Source organism: Schistocerca americana, chromosome 3 (genome assembly GCF_021461395.2).
Source record: "Schistocerca americana isolate TAMUIC-IGC-003095 chromosome 3, iqSchAmer2.1, whole genome shotgun sequence".
Lineage (NCBI taxonomy): Eukaryota > Metazoa > Arthropoda > Insecta > Orthoptera > Acrididae > Schistocerca > Schistocerca americana.
In genome coordinates, this window is record NC_060121.1 from 768,558,486 (window position 1) to 768,575,920 (window position 17,435).

General features: G+C 42.5%; 1 protein-coding gene across 4 annotated transcripts in view; it reads right to left on the reverse strand.

Moving 5' to 3' along the window:
- Window positions 1-634: 634 nt before the first annotated feature.
- LOC124605807 (UDP-glucosyltransferase 2-like) overlaps window positions 635-17,435 on the reverse strand; it is a 98,660-nt gene continuing 81,859 nt past the window's right edge. For all 4 annotated transcript variants that reach the window (XM_047137712.1, XM_047137713.1, XM_047137711.1 and 1 more), the window contains exons 6-7: window positions 15,030-15,249; window positions 635-1,592 (exon numbers count right to left, since the gene is read on the reverse strand). In XM_047137712.1, coding sequence (XP_046993668.1) covers window positions 1,316-1,592; window positions 15,030-15,249 — 497 coding nt within the window. In that variant the 3' untranslated portion in view covers window positions 635-1,315. The remainder of the gene's footprint in view (window positions 1,593-15,029; window positions 15,250-17,435) is intronic.

The following is a 17,435-nucleotide window of genomic DNA, read 5'->3' on the forward strand; positions in this document are numbered from 1 at the left end:
ACCCCAATGGCAACATATTAAAGGTTTAATGCTCCACTCAACACTACTGTTAATGCAGCGATTTGAGGAACAGGTCATGTCTCAGTGGGTCGAAGAGTGGCTGGAAGTAATGGACAAGAAGTTGCGGCGGGTAAAACTTGCTACTCGGCAGTGGTGTCTCCCCTTTCAGCTACAAAGTCGAAGAAATATTTATCACTCGCCTTCGGATTGGCCACAATTTGATTGTACACAGTTCCTCTTCTGGCGGAAGAACCCTGCAATGGAAAACATATTTCTGTTTGATGCATTTTAAAGGACAGAGGGTAGTTTACTGACCGATAATTATTCTATTTTAGTAGACGATGAGGTGAATCTCGTGTACGAATCTCAACATTTTGGGAAATATCTTATTTGTTATTTTCTACGTGTGGCAGACTCACCCTGTTTTTTTCCTTTTTTTTTTTAGCTGTACGCCAGTCACGCTTTCCTGAGTTATGCTTTTTTAGCTCTTATTTTATATTTTAGTTAAGATTTTCATAGCACGTTTTACGCAGTTGTACATTCTTTGTGCTTGGGCATGTTTGATAGCAGAATGTGAGTGCATAATGCGACAAGGTGGTTATAACTGTAAGTAAAACAATACCTTTATGCATAATTCACTTTTATTTTAAATGTTTTAATTATATTCCCCGCGGAATATATTGGCAAGGCCACTAATAACATCGCTGTTGAGCGTCATAGATTTACACACATGCACACCACATACACACACACACACACACACACACACACACACACAATAGCTCGCAGAACCATCGTGTTCATACTGTTGTGTGAAAAGTTGCAGAAGATACATAAATCTTGCACAGTGTTTTTAAGTATAGAAATGCCAGAATACTGGTGATAATTCATCACACTGCAGATGAGTGTGAGCTGAATGCTGGCAGGTTCTGCTGGCCTCGTTTCTCAAATTGGAATTCGAATGGGCGACGAGAATTTTATAACACTGCGTAGCAGCAGCTCAGAATAAATACTAGAGAATTTCTTCAGGAACATCAGTTTTCGAACACTGTTACCTGAGTAGTACTAGCACTAATGGGGCGGGATGCGTAGTAAAAGCACCATCTCACCAACCAAGTGTATGCAACTGATGATGTATCTGTTCATCTTCTTACGAAGGTATGTTCCATACTGTAACCACTCCAAATGTTACTTATGTGCAACAGGGACTTCTTCACAATACCCAGGTTTAAACTAAGTTCATAGTACCTCAGGAGTCCATAGCTGCAACGTATGGTTGGTGGCCACGTGCACACAAGCTCCTGCAAACAGTGTTTCACTGTTTCTTAATCTTGCTCGGTCGAGATACGGCCGACACCAAGCGGCGCATCACCTTGTAGAGGACAAACGCCACCGTGGCCGCCACAGCCAGTATGAAGGCTATGACGTCGAGCAGCAGCAGCTGCCACCAGTGCAGGTCGAGGGCTGCGCTGCGCAGGTGAGGCGCCCCCTGGTGGCGGATCACGTACTCCACCCACCACACTGCGTTTTCTAGAGACGTGCCCTGGTGTTCTCGGTAGATGGCAGAGTAGCGCTTCATGTTCTCCTGGTAGCTGTAACAGAGAAAGGGAATTAGGTACCTTCCTTACTTGGAAACGCTTTTTCAGCTAAAAATGTTCTGACAAATGTCACTTCTGCCTTGTATAACTTTTTACACTGGAGTCCCAGCCTGTGTAGGAACTTGTACAGAAAAGGATCTTAAAGGCATACTACAGTGATTGACGAAAAGTCATCGAAAGGAACAGGGACATGAGTAGTAGGAGTATTGCTGGAACCTGCACGGTGCATTTTTCGCTCTAGAGTACCTCTGCCAGGCACTTAAGTATGATTTGTTGAGTATCCATGTAGATGAAGGAAAAATGTGTTCCTCATGCCTCACATTCATGTCGGCGGCACGTTGACTGACAGCAGACCGAGATCTAGCTGTATGGTTCTTTGTCGGCGACGTGACATTCGTTCATCACACACTTGTTATCATCCAGTACAGCAGTTTGCGCTTATGGAAATAAGGTTGCTGTGATGTTGAAGATCCCCTCTAGAGGTCTCTTCTACACACTCTTGACCTCTAAACCGCGAATCCTGCTGTAATCTTGGGTATTCCATGATTCATGATTATAAGTTTACGTTCAACGTCGGTTTGCTCGCGACGTAATACCATATTCACTGCACTCATATTTGCCACATCCTATTCAGATATCATATCTACATTAGAGCCAAAACCACACCTACCCCAACTTCCTATCGACATACACGTCATATACTGAAATGAGACAACCCTTCTTGTGACTTTAAGCTACATAGTTTAAAACCAGAAAACACACTCGATTTGTTCCAGAGTCAGACAACGCTCTTCTCCATGTGTATACATAAAGGCAACATGATGTTTCTTTCAATAACTGACAGTTGGTTCCTTCTGTCCCGCTGCACCCTGGTGTAACTGTGATCATAGCACGTTCATCGTGAACGTAATTGTCTTCGTGCACCACCAAAATTTCCATTACACAGTACGAAATGCAAGATTTTCATGTTCTGTCGCACACTACATGCAAACTATTAGTTCTACTGTAGTTAAATTTTGTACTCGGACACGTTTTCACTGGAGGCCTAGGTTTAGGGTTATTCGAGAAAAAAGCGTTTGAAGGTTACTGTTGTACGTTTCACTTTAATAAATCGAAAACGACGGCCTTTAGCAAAAACGCATCCCAGTACAAAATTCAATTGTATTACTGTTAATCTTTCTGTAGAACTAGTACTTTGCACTTAGTGAGTGAGAGAAAATGAAAATCATGTGTATATTATTTGAAGGTATTCCAGTATGTATAAAGCCCAGCAACAGGGGCAGCTGAATCATCTTGCATAGTAGCAGCATTGTCGTCATTATCCGTGACTAAATTACAGCTTTTCGGCAAAGTAATGTTAAATAGTTTAGAACAATTAGAAGAACTCTCACCTGTGTATATTTTGTAGTTCATTTTATCTGTTTTATAGAATTAAAAAAAGTTTTTGAGATTGTGAAACTTCTGGCCATATAACGGTTTTACCCACTTTCGAGACACCCCTCTCATGGGAAATTGAAATAACGATAAATGTGGTGCAGATTCGTCCATTAGAATGGTTCTAGACGGAGTTATAACATACAGGGCTGACTAACGCCGTTTGAGGTGACACTGCAACATTTACATAAAGGCAGAAGATGAGATGTGTCTTTCTCAATTTTAAAATTCATGTCTGCGTTTTTAGTTCATCGTGTGTGGCGGAACGTACAGCCTTCCCTACCTTATCGTTTGACATTTATGTGGAGCTCTGTATTCGGTCTGATCCGCCGAAAGGTTTCAAGTTCGAGAGCAGGTCTTCCCTTATGACATCAGCACCCAGCACAGCTGGATGGTATCTCTATTATCGTGCAGTCATTCAACATTAATAACAGCTGTTTAAGTATTAATTTTATATCATCAAGTTGTGGAAGATGTAAAGAAATAGTGTTAATTAAAATTTCAAGAAGGCAAAGTAATGATTTTCGAAGCAACCAATTTTTTTCGTTTTCTTTCTTACGGGTCACAGGGAACTGATGTATCAAGATCAAGTGTAGTGAAAATGTTTAATATTACCAACAAAACAGTACGTTTACTCTTCTCTGTAAAAAATTCTGAATGAGTAAATTCAATAAAAGGTACTGATCTGCAGATTTTTCCAGTATCTTGTAGTGTAACTATCCTTTGGTTTGGACTTACATGTAAGAATATTCAGTATTGAAGTGGATAATGACAGTGTAAGGCCTTTGGCTGTTGGAGTTTGAATATTCTGGCCACAATCCATCTCTGATGAGATCTGTCTGAGGGCACAGGCGTCCACGAATTCTCTTTAAAACGTTACATTAGTTTTATCTTGTAGATACGCTGGATTTCTTTACTGAGCAGGAAAAAATTCTTTTTCAGTAGAAAATCTAATCAGTAAAATATTAACGCAAGTGTGTATTATAATGGTCATATAACCGATGGTGGTAGCTGTCGACACAAGCTGTTCACAGCGGGGTGTTCCTCAACGCCGTCCGTGCCTGTGTGCCAAGTGGACCGCTAGACCAGGAGTCGGGTGCGTAGTCGATGATACAGTCTCAACATCTCTACAGCCGTAACAGAACTTTGATATATCTTCGTTGCAACTTGTGTGCGATTTATAGTATCGAAACTGCGTCGTACCAGTCGAGTGAGTAATTATGAACCTTTCTATTAGCTGTCTTCCGTAACGGCGTCCATATTACTTAGCGCTTGGCAAGTGGAGTCTTGTGCAGTCTAAATCACTGATTGACGGATTTCATTGAACTTTACCCGTAGTCACTACTAGGCAATTTCTCCACGCTACATAAGAAGTAGCGCTTGTGAGCTCTGAAAGAATCCTCTTAGGAAAGAACATTTTTATTATTCCAATTTTAAAACAATTAGAGAGTATAGAACAATTCATAATATTAAATAAAAAATAATGAATTTAAGGATGTGATCAAGTTTTTTTCAAATAACTTAGTCATTTAGTGAACAACAGTATGTTCGTACATGTACTACAGAGCTGCTCTGATGGCGAAGTTGCAGTTTTAACGTATAACAGTTGAAAATACCCTACAGCAGCAGCTCCTATAGGACCACTGTTTTTCCCAGTATTGGTCAAGCAGATGTTTGCTGTCACTTTGCTGCCGGTGGGAGGCAATAGTAAATGTCGCTGCTGAACGATCAGAGATCTGTGACTAAGAACAAGCAGGAGAACTGGTCCACAAACGAGTCAGTCAAGAATCAGTTTCTGGGAGAATTATTGACAAATATTTTTCATCCTGACTAAATAGTATCTACTCAAACGTATATTTTCATCTTGTTACCCTTTTCATACACACTGCACATAGGTTTTCCAGTCAATAGATTACGTCCTTACAGGGCGAATTTGGAAGGTCGGCATAATACTCACATATCATTGCCACAATCACTTCAGTAAAATGTTAACTACGACATAAGTGTTATCTGGAAGAAGTTTGATATAAATATTCTACGTTATTTTATTTACCTAGATGACAACCACACATTAGAGTCCTCGAATGACCGGTTTCGACTATATGAGACTATAAGGCACAGTCATATTCAGATCTACAAACAAGAACAAGAAATACAATCAAGGGTAACAAACAAAACCTAGCTTTATGGAAGGTTGTGTTTAAAAGTATCTTACGAAATGCTATATACTATAGAATCCCATGATCCTTTAAGAGCAAGGGTTCTCACGCTTCCTAAGGTAACGTGTGAAGTAGTTACAACACAATCATGGGAAATGACTGTGTTGTAAAACCACAAAACATCAGAATGTATTCTATGGGTGTCGTTCACTTTTATATAAAATTACGTAAAATACACTTAAAAGTGACCCATAAATACAGATCAGCTGTAACAGCCAATAAAGTGAAATAAAAATAAGTATCCATGAAAATAAATGTATTCACTCACTAAAAGACATAGATGCTGAAATAAATAAGGTAACATGATATTCCAATGTTTATGTGCAGTAGAAAAATAGTAAGGAAAAAAGCCACTGATGTGACGTATTTTAAATTTCTTGTACATACGTAGTGAAATGTACAATAATCAACAGTTTATATTAATAGAACTGTAGTAAATGAACTGTGCTTGTCCACCATAGTATTGAGCAGTATGTGGTACGCTGACGTGTTGACTCAAGACTTGGCGAGTTGGGTACAACAGAGGGGCCGTAGCTCAGTGGATGGGTGAACGTACCGCTGGCCCCTCGATGCATGCAACTGGACGTTTGTCGGAAGAGATGTGCAACTCTTCCCTGAACTCGAAATGTGTTCTTTCCACAGGCTGATTTATTTGAGGACATATGCGTGCTGCGTACAGGGCGTTTGCCCTCTCTACCAGCAATCTTTCTTACACCATCGTCATGTGCGTAATCTGACCCAGCAGGCGACAGACAGAAGATCGTGCAGTGTGAGCACCACTGGAGGTCCTTGGCCCCTCAGACTTGCTTTCTTCCGTGACTCGGGTGGCTACAGATAGATACAGCTTTATACTGGTGTCGCCTACGTATTGAGGCCAGCACAGGGCATCTCCAGGTCAGTCCTTACCTTCGAGTCCTCTGGGCCAGGCATTGACCGCAGAATAGGTCCCTCGGTCAGAGCTCTCGCTAAGGACACCACTAGAACCGTCAACGTCGCACTGCCACCAGTCACCACTGACCATGGAGCCACTGTTGACTACCTCACACATCTCAAGAGATTGACCACTACACAAAGAACATTGGTACTGGCCGTAGACATTACCTTAAGTTTTAACTGTTCCACTACAGAGGGTAACAAGACTTTCACTTTATCATAATTGTCCATCTCCCAATTTACTAACTTGCCTAAATTTAGTGATTGCCACAATCTGCTGCAAACAGTTCTTGTAAATACCTAACTCTATAAAGGAGTATTTGTTTATATATTTATTAATAAACTGTTCCCTGGGTTGTGTTCCCGTTGCATCTCAGCCAGTGCAGGACTTATACTTTTCTGTGATCCTCGTTTCTGACACTTGTTTAACCCCACAGATAGTATTCTCTTGCATGTTTCATCTACGCTGAAAGTGCACTGATATTGTCCTTCCATCCCAACCAACCTGATGTTACTGCCTGGGTAGTGCTGCTGCTCCATATAGTGGCACAGGTTCACCACGTGAAACCCTCAAATCTCCAACACCTTCCATACGTCAGTTTACTGCGAAAGAATTCCGGACAGCCCTTCCACCATTCCAGGTGTTCTACAGGGAGATCGAGCCATGGACAAACTACTTGTCCAGGATGAAGTAACCTTTTCTCACACGTGGTATCACAGGTGGCACTCAGCAGCACTTGCTTTTCTCCCCATATGGGCGTACAGAAATTTATCAGTTGCTACAATGGCACAACCCAAATACAGTCTCATTCCCATATGAACATTTGAAATCTTGTCTTACCGAATATTTCGATTCACAAGTGCACATTGCAGCTGCCCTTGACAGGTATTTTTGCTACCATAAGCTCAGTGGAAAGTTCTATAGGGAGTGGGTAACCTGGCTGCAGTGTCTGTCCATAGACTACCGTTTACAGTGTACCATTATCCACTGCAAACAATCTTACATATCTAGTCCAGGACAAGGTCCTTGTCCACTCGCCAATGACTTCACAATGACCTCCTCAGAATAAAGGATTGTATGTTGGAAATGTGCCATCCCATCTTTCGACCTTTTTAACAATCTCTATGGTCTTCTGCAGTGTTCCACGTACCCTCTCAGGATTTTTCTATCTGCCAGGCTCATAGGTGCCAGCCCCAACCATGGACTTTCCACTGTACTGGGTCACCTGTTAATGGCAAACCTCCTGCAGGTGAGCAACACCTACAATGCCTACCCTAATGCAGGAATTGTTTCATCGTGCCCATATGGGCCCCCAAATCCAGGATTAGAAAAGTGCTTGCTCTCAAGATGCTCTGTACATCCATGCCGTGCTCCCCATATCTGACAGACTCTCAATCCTTGTAACACAAGTTAATGCTGGCCCCATGGTTTTTCAGAGTGATGCAGGTTCTTCCATGACTCATTGTTTGGGAGACTAGTCGGCACCTGGCCTCCCACTTCAGGAATTCCCCAGACAACTTTTCAGGTATAAAAACGATACTATTGAAATCACGGGACAGTTTACTGCCCGAATTCAGTACCAGTCAATCGCCTTCATGGTATGCATCCTGGTAGTCGACATGGAGGGATCCACGAACATCCTCAGAATCTATGTTTTTAACGTCTTGGGCCAGGAAGGCGATTGCTCTGCCAACAGCGTCCAGCCATCAATGGCCAGGTCTTATTTATGAGACATATGCAACAAGTACGAGTTTGTTCCTTCTCGACTCTCTCCTGGCGTCACTCGTGGACGCTATACCTATCAGCCACGAGTTTTTCAATACATGCAACATCCTCTTTGCTCTCAAGGAAAATCTGCAGATGGTACACGATACCTGTGAGAGGAAGGCATCCTGGCTGTAGTACCTAACATTCAGTGGGCTACCCCATTCGTCACTGTGGAAAAACCAAATGGGTCACTTGGATTTGCAGAGATTTCAAGGCCACCACTAATACCCCAACTGTCATCGATACCGATTCTATTACAAAATTCGAAGACATCATGGTGCACCTTACATGGGGAAGATATTTTCGAACATTGACGTTCAGCACACTTATCTTCAACTCCTTTTTGACATCACGCAGCGTTTTAATGATCAACACCTCATTTGGCCTATTCCGCTACAACAAGTTTCCTTTCAGCATCGCCAGTACCCTAGTTATTTTTAACAATACTTAGAAAACCTGGAAAAAATGCTTATGATTTAACAACCATCCTAGACGCCCTTTTCTCAGTGCTCTGGCAAGCCAATCTCAAGTGCAACAACTACAAATGCTGTTTCTTTGTGCCACAAGTCGAATACCTTGGTCAAATCTTAAGTGACTCAGGAATGTAGCCCACACCACACAACATTCAGTTCTCCTAGAAACTTCCAGTACTTAAAGACACTAAACAACTCTAGTCTGCGTAACGTCAAATAAATTAGTATAGACAATTTAACCCAATGCAGCAGAAACTGTGGGAAAATGCCATTTGGAATTGGACTCCAACAAATTTCAAAGCCTTCAGTGATCTACAACAAACTCCCGTTTGCCCAGTGTGCTTTATGTCTTATGGCTCATCCAAGTTATTCTCTGTGGCAGCTGACACATCAGATTATGGCGTAAGCTGTGTTTCTGTCTTACGGAGTCAATGGTGTGCAGTGCTGTATTGCGTTTATCTCCAAAACATTAATGCAGGGGCAACGAAACTACAGCTGGATAGAAAAGGAAGCCCCATTTTTCTGCCCTAAAATATTCCAAAAGTACACATATGACTGACAATATATAAGCCTCTTTTTCCATTGCTGAAGGTCGACTCAGATATTCCTACCATGGCAGACATTACGGTAGACATTGTTCCTGTTCAGTCACTCTGTGGCATCAAGTATTTTTATACTGCTCAACATGTCCTTGCAGACATCCTCTCCAGTTTACCGCTGGCACAGGACGCAGAATTTGACTCAGCACCGGATGTCTGTTTCCATACGCATACTAAAGTAGAGGAGGCAGTGTTTGCTCTCCCCTTAGGCATGATTGTCATCGTCCACTACTCCTCTGAGGACCTGCTCATGAAAGAAGTGCTCTGTCTACAGTTGGCCAACAAAACATAAATACCTGTACCACGTGGAAGCACAAGCCTTTCTGGTATGGGTGCCATGAGCTATCATCTCATAAAAGCATCTTTTTTTTACAGGAAGACAATAGTCACACCCACGTCGTCATGACATATCTTCTCACTCCTCCATGAGAGACACTGGGAGATTATTCTGACAGAATAGTTGGCTATGCAACATGTATATTGCCAATGGAGTGACACCAGCATTGTCAACATGGTTGCATCATGAGACTCCTGCCAGAGTCAGTAGCTGGCACAGGCTCAGCGATACTTCCCCCGGCATGATATGTCATCTCTATGGAAGCACCTGCGTTTAAATGTAGAGGAACCCTCTTTAGGTTTTCATGTTTCATTGTTGTTGGTGCAGGTAGTGGCTTTCCATAAGTGTCAGACATGTCATAAACTCATCAGTGCAAACGATTCAGGCACTGGAACGCGTTTTTCCTATTGGGGTGCTCCCAGAAATTATAGGCACAAGCAATGGCCGCCTGTTCACGTCTTCTGAATTTTCCATTCTTCGTTCAAGGAATGGCACCAGTTTGGTTTCTATGGCGCACTTCCTTCTAGCATCCAACAGGCTGGCAGAACAGTTTGTCCTCACTTTCAGTTCACTACTAGACAAACTGCACCTACACATCTTTTAACTTCATATCACTCCACCTCATAAGACGGAGTCAGTCCAACCAAGAGATTACATGAACAACCACATCGTTTGCAGCTTTTCATACTTCATACAAAACCTGATTTACCCCTCTCCTTGGTGGTAAAGCCGGCACTGTTACTCTGTCAATCACGAGGTCTGGGTGCTGGTTTTCTACAATAAACACCAGTAATGGGTGCCAGCGGTGGACACAAACATATTGGATCAAGCTATGTTACAGTTGCAACTACAAAGCCTGCTCCACATGTTGCAAACATTATCAACCAGCTGTACTCCTCTACCACACCAACTCCTTTTACCAATAGTCTTTCAGTCTTTAGTTGGAATACTGCCCTCCTAAGACCATGGGCAACGTCACTCTCCTGCCACCTCAATAGTTATGTGACCTGCAGCTTTCAGCAGGGTTGGCCTTCTCTGACCCAGACACACACTGTAGGGTACATCGACCACTACCCTCCTGTTCGCCAAGTCCGCGATCAGTTGACGAGGAAGTTAGTGCGTACCACACCCACTCGATGTGGTGGTGGGATGATGTGTAAGAGCTGCTCATCCTCTCTTTAACAACGATTCTTATATCAGTGTCATACGAGTGGTCTAAGCCAGTGAAGCCACAGAGGCCATATTAGCAGACGACAGACAGAATCGCCCAAGCTCAACAGACCGGCAAGGGACTTCATGGGAACCACCAGCGATCACTGGTGCTGCAGACCTACTTACTTCCGCAAGTCACGTGGTCATAAATGGATGTAGTTGAATTGTTGCACCACTGGTACTGAGGCAATCCAGGCCAGTCTTTTTCTTCTAGTGCTCTCAGCCACAGACCTCTCGCTGAGAAAACCATCGGAACCGTCAGTGCTACACAACCGTCAGTCACCGCCTAATGTGGGGCCGCCAGTGACTACTCCAGGGTAAAATATTTTATCTGATATGCTTTTCTCAGAGCAGGACTTGCAACCTACGTCCTCAATTATTTGTTTGACGTATTCCAATCTCTGTCTTCCTCTACAGTTTTTGCTCTCTACGGCTCCCTCTAGTACCATGGAAGTCATTCCCTCATGTCTTAGCAGATGTCCTATCATCCTGTCCCTTCTCCTTATCAGTGTTTTCCACATATTCCTTTCCTCTCCGATTCTGCGTAGAACATCCTCGTTCCTTACCTTATCAGTCCACCTAATATTCAACATTCGTTTATAGCACCACATCTCAAATGCTTCGATTCTCTTCTGTTCCGGTTTTCCCACAGTCCATGTTTCACTACCATACAGTGCTGTACTCCAGACGTACATCCTCAGAAATTTCTTCCTCAAATTAAGGCCGGTATTTGATATTAGTAGACTTCTCTTGGCCAGAAATGCCTTTTTTGCCATAGCGAGTCTACTTTTGATGTCCTCCTTGCTCCGTCCGTCATTGGTTATTTTACTGCCTAGGTAGCAGAATTCGTTAACTTCATTGACTTCGTGACCATCAATCCTGATGTTAATTTTCTCGCTGTTCTCATTTCTACTACTTCTCATTACCTTCGTCTTTCTCCGATTTACTCTCAAACCATACTGTGTACTCATTAGACTGTTCATTCCGTTCAGCAGATCATTTAATTCTTCTTCACTTTCACTCAGGATAGCAATGTCATCAGTGAATCGTATCATTGATATCCTTTCACCTTGTATTTTAATTCCACTCCTGAACCTTTCTTTTATTTCCATCATTGCTTCCTCGATGTACAGATTGAAGAGTAGGGGCGAAAGGCTACAGCCTTGTCTTACAACCTTCTGAATACGAGCTCTTCGTTCTTGATCGTCCACTCTTATTATTCCCTCTTGGTTGTTGTACATATTGTATATGACCCGTCTCTCCCTATAGTTTACCCCTACTTTTTTCAGAATCTCGAACAGCTTGCACCATTTTATATTGTCGAACGCTTTTTCCAGATCGACAAATCCTATGAAAGTGTCTTGATGTACAGATTGAAGTGTAGGGGCGAAAGGCTACAGCCTTGTCTTACAACCTTCTGAATACGAGCTCTTCGTTCTTGATCGTCCATTCTTATTATTCCCTCTTGGTTGTTGTACATATTGTATATGACCCGTCTCTCCCTATAGTTTACCCCTACTTTTTTCAGAATCTCGAACAGCTTGCACCATTTTATATTGTCGAACGCTTTTTCCAGATCGACAAATCCTATGAAAGTGTCTTGATTTTTCTTTAGCCTTGCTTCCATTATTAGCCGTAACGTCAGAATTGTCTCTCTCGTCCCTTTACTTTTCCTAAAGCCAAACTGATCGTCACCTAGCGCATTCTCAATTTTCTTTTCCATTCTTCCTCCTTTCATCAATCAACTGAAGTATTTCTTCTGTTACCCATGGTTTCTTCGCAGCTACCTTCTTTGTACCTATGTTTTCCTTCCCAACTTCTGTGATGGCCCTTTTTAGAGATGTCCATTCCTCTTCAACTGTATTGCCTACTGCGCTATTCCTTATTGCTGTATCTATAGCGTTAGAGAACTTCAAAAGTATCTCGTCATTCCTTAGTACTTCCGTATCCCACTTCTTTGCGTATTGATTCTTCCTGACTAATGTCTTGAAGTTCAGCCTACTCTTCATCACTACTATATTGTGATCTGAGTCTATATCTGCTCCTGGGTACGCCTTACAAACCAGTATCTGATTTCGGAATCTCTGTCTGAAATCTTCCAGTATCTCCCGGCCTTTTCCAAGTATACCTCCTCCTCTTGTGATTCTTGAACAGGGTATTCGCTATTACTAGCTGAAACTTGTTACAGAACTCAATTAGTCTTTCTCCTCTTTCATTCCTTGTCCCAAGCCCGTATTCTCCTGCAACCTTTTCTTCTACTCCTTCCCCTACAACTGCATTCCAGTCGCCCATGACTATTAGATTTTCGTCCCCCTTTACATACTGCATTACCCTTTCAATATCCTCATACACTTTCTCTATCTGTTCATCTTCAGCTTGCGACGTCGGCATGTATACCTGAACTATCGTTGTCAGTGTTGGTCACTGAACTGTTCACAGTAACACACCCTCTGCCCTACCTTCCTATTCATAACGAATCCTACACCTGTTATACCATTTTCTGCTGCTGTTGATATTACCTGATACTCATCTGACCAGAAATCCTTGTCTTCCTTCCACTTCACTTCACTGACCCCTACTATATCTAGATTGAGCCTTTGCATTTCCCTTTTCAGAATTTCTAGTTTCCCTACCACATTCAAGCTTCTGACATTCCACGCCCCGACTCGTAGAACGTTTTCCTTTCGTTGATTATTCAATCTTTTTCGCATGGTAACCTCCCACTTGGCAGTCCCCTCCCGGAGACCCGAATGGGGGACTATTCCGGAATCTTTTGCCAATGGAGAGATCATCATGACACTTCTTCAATTACAGGCCACATGTCCTGTGGATACACGTTACGTGTCTTTAATGCAGTGGTTTCCATTGCCTTCTGCATCCTCATGTCGTTGATCATTGCTGATTCTTCCGCCTTTAGGGGCAATTTCCCACCCCTAGGACAAGAGAGTGCCCTGAACCTCTATCCGCTCCTCCGCCCTCTTTGACAAGGCCGTTGGCAGAATGAGGCTGACTTCTTATGCCGGAAGTCTTCGGCCGACAATGCTGATTATTTATCAAACTTTAGGCAGTGGCGGGGATCGAACCCGGGACCGAAGACGTTTTTGATTATGAATCAAAGACGCTACCCCTAGACCACGGGTACAACCCTGATATGCCTATGTCATGATATTGAATACAAATCGTCTGTCACTCGTCGTGCGATGTCATATCACATCGTTATATTGTAAGTGTGTTTTCATCTGCCTGGATATTTCATGAACGGCACTGTACAACATGTTCAAACAGAACTAAAAGAATTTCAGATATGTCAATGGCATATGTGCACCAGGGTGAGTTCTTTTCACCCCATCCTCTGCAATGGACGTGAGATAGTAATCGCCGATTACAAGCGGGCAGTTTTAGCTTTTTGCTATGTGTTGCTGTCGTATTTTCTGCTACTTCACTAATTGGTGATAGTGACGTAATTAACTCTCTCACAGCCGCCGTGTCCGATGTACATCTCTTGACACAATCGGCAAGTGTGACGTAGTTAAGAGAAGGGCGGGAGGGGGTGGGTGGAGAAGAATGCAGAAGCTCTTTTTTTGCTCCGTCGTCATTTTTGTATTACTGTCGCATATTCCGTTGCGTCAATCATTAACAATCGTACATTTAATAAGTGCGATCGCAATCCCTAAATACAGCGTATTTGGTATAACATGACGACTGTTTAAACTACGGGTCAGTGATGTTATTACCCTTGTGCCCTCTGCATCGTTTTCCGTGACGCTGGGTTGTTGGAAGAGAATCTACTATTACTTAGCGTGCCCCACGTAGCGCTTTTCTGTCTCTGCGGTCTTTCACGAGCCTTTGACCTTTGACAAGCTGTTCATTCATAGTCTAGACTACTCGCCAGAAACAACACAATTTGGTCCACCCACTGCAAGCCCTGACTGCAACCATGATCGCTATCTCTCCAAACGTGTCACGTAAGCTTGTGGAGAAAATATTTTCAACTTATTCTCTCTAAACCTTTTTCCAGTTACTAGATTTCTCAACTGGGGTTTCTTTAAATTGATTATCCTATAAAATGTAACTATACAATCGGTATATCCTTAAATGTGCGGTTAAGAGAATTCAAAATTGGGGAATGAAACTCGATGCCAGTTACAAGGAAAGTGCATTGCAGTTATATGTGGATGACCTATTTACATTCTGAAGTTTTGTGCAGACATATGACAAAAGTTGATGGCGAGTATTTCATCTATAATGAGCTAGCCATGCAGAAGTTCTTACATCATGAGGTTAATAGGTTAATGGAATTTTATGGACAGGAGTTACTGAACGTCATGAGCCAATGGGAAAATATATAGTGCTATTGAATATTCAGTCTTTACGTTTACCATTCATCTCATATTGTTAGTTCCCTATAAATGCCAAATGACGGAAGATTATTTTACCATAACTCCCTACAACTCACCTCTTATCCCCTAGCACTGTCTGAATGGTTTGCAGCATCTTCTCTTTTGTAATACTCTTGAAATCCAGTTTCATCCCTATTCCCGCACTGACCATCTTTGCCACGTTGTATCCTTGATCCCCAAAAAACGGTATTCCAATGAGAGGCACTCCATAGTATGCTGCCTCATTGAAACTTTGAAGTCCGCCCTGAGTGATGAATAGTCGCACGTTTGGGTGAGCTGCATCAGAAACATAACAGATCACGCATTAATCTTACAGAATACATACTGAGGCATATGAAAAATAGCGGCAATGAAACGTGTCAGTGGATTGGCTCTGAGAGTCGGACATCAGCGAGTAGTTGTTGTACAACTGAGTAATGCGTGGGATTTCTATGCCATATGCAGGGTGACCCGAAAAGTTCCCTATCATTTTAAAATTCAATACTTCACGAAATAGCGTAGATAGAGAGGCAGAAATTGACATATATGCTTGAAATGACATGAGGTTTTATTGAGACAAAACAGGTGTATAATATGACGAAAAGGTGGCACTTCGTATGACACAAAAGCAGTAATTAACATAAGAACAGATTTTTAGCGAAAACAATGTTCTTTGTAACAAATGCTCAACCTGTTAGCCGTCATTCATCAACAATACCTATAGTCGAGGGACAATGTGGTGAACAGCATTCTACATTACAATGGTAGGTACATTGAGAAAATGCCGTTGTTTGTTGTCTTTCAGCATCCATAATGAGGTCGGGCGTTCGCGGTAGACTTAAGACTTCAGGTAACCCCACAACCAATAATCACACAGATTAATGTCTCGGGACCTGGGAGGCCAAGGATGAAGGAAGTGAAGGCCCACCACGCAATCCTCACCAAACGATGTGCACAAGAAGTCTCTCATGCATCTAGCAATATGGGGTAGCGCGCCATCCTACTTGAAAGTCGTACCTTCTGGCAATGTTTATGAGACAGGTTATGGATAAGGCGATTCCATAATATATCGGCATACCCAGCACATAATGCGCATTCAGTGCGGTGTCCCCGACTTGTTCCTGTCAAGCGTCATCTGGTGGCTGGTTTGTATTTACAGTCATATTATGTAGCCCATCAACAGCTATTATTGACAACTGTTGATGTGTATCACAATATGCCCTGTAGTATGGCATTTGTTTGTATCATAATACATGAAATGTAAAAGTCATATTGTTGGTTTTTTTTAATTTTCTTTGGTTAATGGTTGAGAACCGAAACCGGTCTGTATAAATGTGTAAAATACAATATGGCAAAGTAAACATGCATTTTCTTAAACAACTTCGTAACACTTGCGTGCTGATTGAACTCACCGCTAAAAATTCTAGACGCCCGCCTTTGAATTTCTTCGATGTCGTCCTTTAATTCGACCTGCTAGGCATTCAAAAGAATGTTCAAATGTGTGTGAAATCTTATGGGACTTAACTGCTAAGGTCACCAGTCCCTAAGCTTAGACACTACTTAACCTAAATTATCCTAAGGACAAACACACACACCCATGCCCGAGGGAGGACTCGAACCCCCGCCGGGACCAGCCGCGCAATCCGTGACTGCAGCGCCTTAGACCGCTCGGCTAATCCGGTGCGGCAGGTAGAGATTCCAAAGACACAAACAGTGCTCAAGAATGGACCCCACTAGCGTTCTGTTTTATGGATGAGTTTCTTTTTTTATTTTTATTTTATTGAGTCATCAGTCTTCTGATTGGTTTGATGCAGCCCGGCACGAATTCCTTCTTCTCAAAGTAGCACTTGATACCTACGTCCTTAATTATTTGCTGGATGTCTTCCAATATCTGCACTCTATAGCTCCCTCTCCCTTGGAAGTCCCCCTGATGTCTTAACAGATGTCCTATCATTCTGTCCCTTCTCCTTGTCAGTGTTTTCCAAATATTCCTTTCCTCTCCGATTCTGCGCAGGACCTTCTCATTCCTTACCTTACAAGTCCACCTAATTTTCAACATTCGTCTGTAGCACCTCATATCATATGCTTCGATTCTCTTCTGTTCCGATTTTCTCACAGTCCATGTTTCACTGCCATACAATGCTGTGCTCCTATAAATTTCTTCCTCAGGTCTACCTCAGGTCTCTGATATAGGTCTCTGATATTAGCGGACTTCTCTTGGCTAGGAATGCTCTTTTTGTCAGTTCTAGTCTGTTCGTGGTGTCTTCTCCGTCCGTCATTGGTTATTTTGCTACCTAGGTAGTAGAATTCCTTAACTTCTACATATATGAGCTGAACTTTTCCAAAATTCTCCCAATGAAACGAAGTCGATCACTCGCTTTCGCTGCTGTAAACTTGACGTGCTCATTGCATTCCATATCGCTTTGCAACATTACACCTAGATATGTAATCTAAGTGACTGTGTCACTTGCACCTTACTGTTG